At 45.9% G+C, this 3,469-nt stretch overlaps 1 protein-coding gene and 1 long non-coding RNA gene across 3 annotated transcripts in view; one reads left to right on the top strand and one right to left on the bottom strand.

Annotated features, from left to right (window-relative positions):
- Positions 1-2,566, top strand: part of LOC102675860 (protein turtle) — a 53,539-nt gene extending 50,973 nt beyond the window's left edge. For both annotated transcript variants that reach the window (XM_031508607.1, XM_031508609.1), the window contains exon 16: positions 2,521-2,566. In XM_031508607.1, the coding sequence (XP_031364467.1) occupies positions 2,521-2,551 (31 nt within the window). In that variant the 3' untranslated portion in view covers positions 2,552-2,566. The remainder of the gene's footprint in view (positions 1-2,520) is intronic.
- Positions 1-3,469, bottom strand: part of LOC116185064 — an 18,522-nt gene that overhangs the window by 4,747 nt on the left and 10,306 nt on the right. The gene's annotated exons all lie outside the window — the stretch shown is intronic.

Below are 3,469 nucleotides of genomic sequence, written 5' to 3' on the forward strand. Positions count from 1 at the left end.
CGATTAAAACGCCTAGAACATCACTTTTCGATTATCTTTTTCGATCGCGGACATTTATACAGCGTCACTCGTGGCTGTAAATCTAAAATGGCTCTCGGGTACTGTACCGTAACGCTTCACTTCACGGTGGTTGCGATCTTTTCTCATCACCATCACGGTATTCCGCATTCTTTCGACGCGAGTTTTCTTTCGAAAATCGACGAAAACCGCGAAATCGATCGTTTGATGATGAAGAAAGTTCGAAAGAAAGAAAGAAAGGGAGAGAAAGAGAACGAGCGAGCGAGCGAGCGAGCGAGCGAACGAGAGAGAGCGAGAGAGAGCTAGAGAGGGAGAGAGAGAGAGAGAGAAAGAATGTGAGTGAAGAAAAGGAATGGGATTCTAGCGCCGCCAAATGAACGATCGTCGCAGTTCCAGATACGAGTTTTCGAGTGTTCAAAGGTCCATCGGCATCGAGTACACCGACGACAATTTCTAGCACAACGTCCAATCGTTCGTTGAACCGTGTTCATTGTTCGTTTTCGTTTGATGAAAAAAAAAAAAAAAAACAAAACAAAATCCTTTGATTTCCATTCGTACCGGCGTACGTATTCGTTCAATCGCCGGATACGTGCATTCGCGCGCGCGTGCATCATCCAATGTAATCTTCTTATCCTCACGTATCTTCTGTATCATCTGTCCCCTCGCTACTTTCGCTTATATGTATACATACATACATACATACACATACACACATACATACATACATACATACATACATACATACAAACATAAATACACATACACATACACATACACGCATACGTACATACCACAGACATGTAAACGTCCGTTTTCTCGCTGCACGCGCGACGTCAAATCGAGCAACAAAAAAAAAAAGAAACACGAGAGAAAAGCGAAAAAAAGAAAGAGAAGAAAAAAAAGAAAAGGAAAAGGGAAACGAACGAGAGGCGCGTTTTCGTTAGTCACATTCGCGAGTGCTCGCTATTTCACCTCCATTTTTCACCGTTTTATTGATTGACCTATGCTTTCTCGCGAATCTTTCCCCCCCTCCCCCTCCCCTCCCCCCACGAGAACTTCAAGACGTACTAGCCTATAGGACAAATTGTAGACAAATTTATTATCAAATAAAAATGAAAAAATAAAGCGACGTTTGAAAGGAAAAAAAAAAAAAAGAAAGTCTGTGTCTGTGTGGGATATATCTCTCTACGTTCATTCCAATCCCTTCTAGAAAAAAAAAAAAAATATCGTAAATATTGCGCGATACGATGCGCGAGCGTAAAACAAAATAATGACGCGTAAGTACGTACGTAAATTCGTACATATTACAACATTCATAGTGACGATACGATACGGCACGAGCGCACGTGTAATCGATATCGATCGAGTAAAAGTTCGATTTATTACACGATATATTATATATATATATACACACATACGTTCAATCGTAAGAATCGTAAGAATTGGAAGAAAACACGGGAGTAAACGACTTCGTCCCGTCGCATTAACACGTTTTTTTTTTTAAAAAAAAGTGTTATAAAAGTATCATATATATATATATCATCGTGTAACAAAATAATAATATATTACGTATATCTATATATATATATATATATATATATAGATATCACATAGTTTATAACGTTCAAATTTAATAAATGCAAACGTTATTTTAGAAATCTATCTTGGTCATGATACTTCCATCGGTGACGAAAATACGGGACAGCCTATTAAACGTTATATTGCGACGCGTCGCGAGGTTCGACGATCCCCGCAATTTGTCTCGCGGTACGCGATAAAATCGTCCAACCTAACCCCGATGATCTCTTTTTTTCTCTTTCTCTCTTTTTCTCTCTCTCTTTCTCTCTCTCTCTTTCTCAGACGGAATTTCCAAGAAACCGACGAGGTACGACATTACTATTACATCGGTATTGGCCAAGGCAATAAGATCATTGCCAATTCACGGCGAAATCAGGCCGTGGTAGAGAAGCGGGCCGCGCTTAGTGCACGCATATTTTCGTGGGCGGGAGAAGAGGCGCGGAATCTCGATGTTTGCCGGTGGCGATTCGTGGCAAGGCGCGCGCGCGTGTGCCTCCGCGTTATTAAACGCGCGCGCGTACGGGAACGTTTGCGCAACGCGTCTACGCCGCTGATTACCGGGAATTACCGCAATTTCCATGATTTCTCTCGATACCTCGATGCGTCGGCCGCATCGAAAAATCTGCGTGGACTCGACGCGAGTATTCGAGCGATTCGAGGGAAGCGCCTTCGATCCTCGAAGGGCGCCGCTGCGAAACGAGGGGGGGAACGCGAGAGGAAAACCCCCACGGGCTGCGCGGGGAAGGGGGAGCGAGGATTTAACCAGCGAGGTGAAGGCAGACGCGAGGCAGACGAAGCCTCGGTTCTCGCGTATTCCGGGAGAGGAATACGGCGGTCAGGTGAACCAGGAACGGGCCCGTTCCCTTGTATAGCTGGTCGATGAAATAATACGATCGGTATCATTATGCGCGCATTTATTTCCAGTGTCCCGGCCACGTCCAATCCTGGATCGTGATCCATGCGAATGGATCCATTATCTCAACAGCGTGACAAGGCTGTGGGCAGTCTGCTAATGCGGCAAGGGACGGATGTGACGTAATCTGAGGTCACCCACGCAAACGGCGCGCGGCCGTGCCGGTGTGTAGTTTCGACGTCGCATCGCCCTCGTCCTCGTCGTCGTCGTCTTCTTTTTCTTCGCACCATCGAGATTCGATCCGTCGATGCAGACTCGATCTTTCGATCCTTCGATCCTTTCGACTTTTTTCGCCCCGATTCGCCGATTCTTCGCATTCGTTCCGAATCGATCGTCGTGTTACGACACGACGGGATATCATTATTCCACTTTTACTACTTTTTCTACGAGAATACGATGTCTCGACCGAGAGGATGTGACTCGATTCGATAATCGATGGATCACCCTTTGCTCATCCCGCTTCGTACGACTCGAATCGTATCGCGCGGAATGAATTTGCGACGAGAGAGAGAGAAAGAGAGAGAGAGAGATAAACGAGAGCCGACGACGAACGTGAAACAATGTTAAAAATCCAGAGGCGGAAGTCGGCGTCTTCGTTGCTCTCGTAATTACGCTACGTGGGCGAATAAATAAAAGGGATCGCCGTTGCGAACGGGTATCTCGGTTACACACGCCGTCGCAAACCACTACGTTTCTCAGATCCCAGAGAATCCCGAAGACTTCCTCGATCGAAAAATTTCTCTCTCTCTCTCTCTCTCTCTCTCTCGCAAAGTAATCATTTCCAAAATATAGCCACGGCCGAATCTCGCCTCTGGGAGATTCTCTCCAGGTTTTTTCGCGCTAGATGGGTGTGTCGAGGGGGCGAGGCGGCGGGTGGCGGAAAAAACAGGCTGTTGTTCCTTTCCTCGTCGTTAGAACGTAAAAGAGAAACCGCGAGCGTAGGAATCGCGTGGTACCTAC

This window comes from Apis dorsata, unplaced genomic scaffold, assembly GCF_000469605.1.
Source record: "Apis dorsata unplaced genomic scaffold, Apis dorsata 1.3 scaffold_92, whole genome shotgun sequence".
In the NCBI taxonomy this organism is placed as follows: Eukaryota; Metazoa; Arthropoda; class Insecta; order Hymenoptera; family Apidae; genus Apis; species Apis dorsata.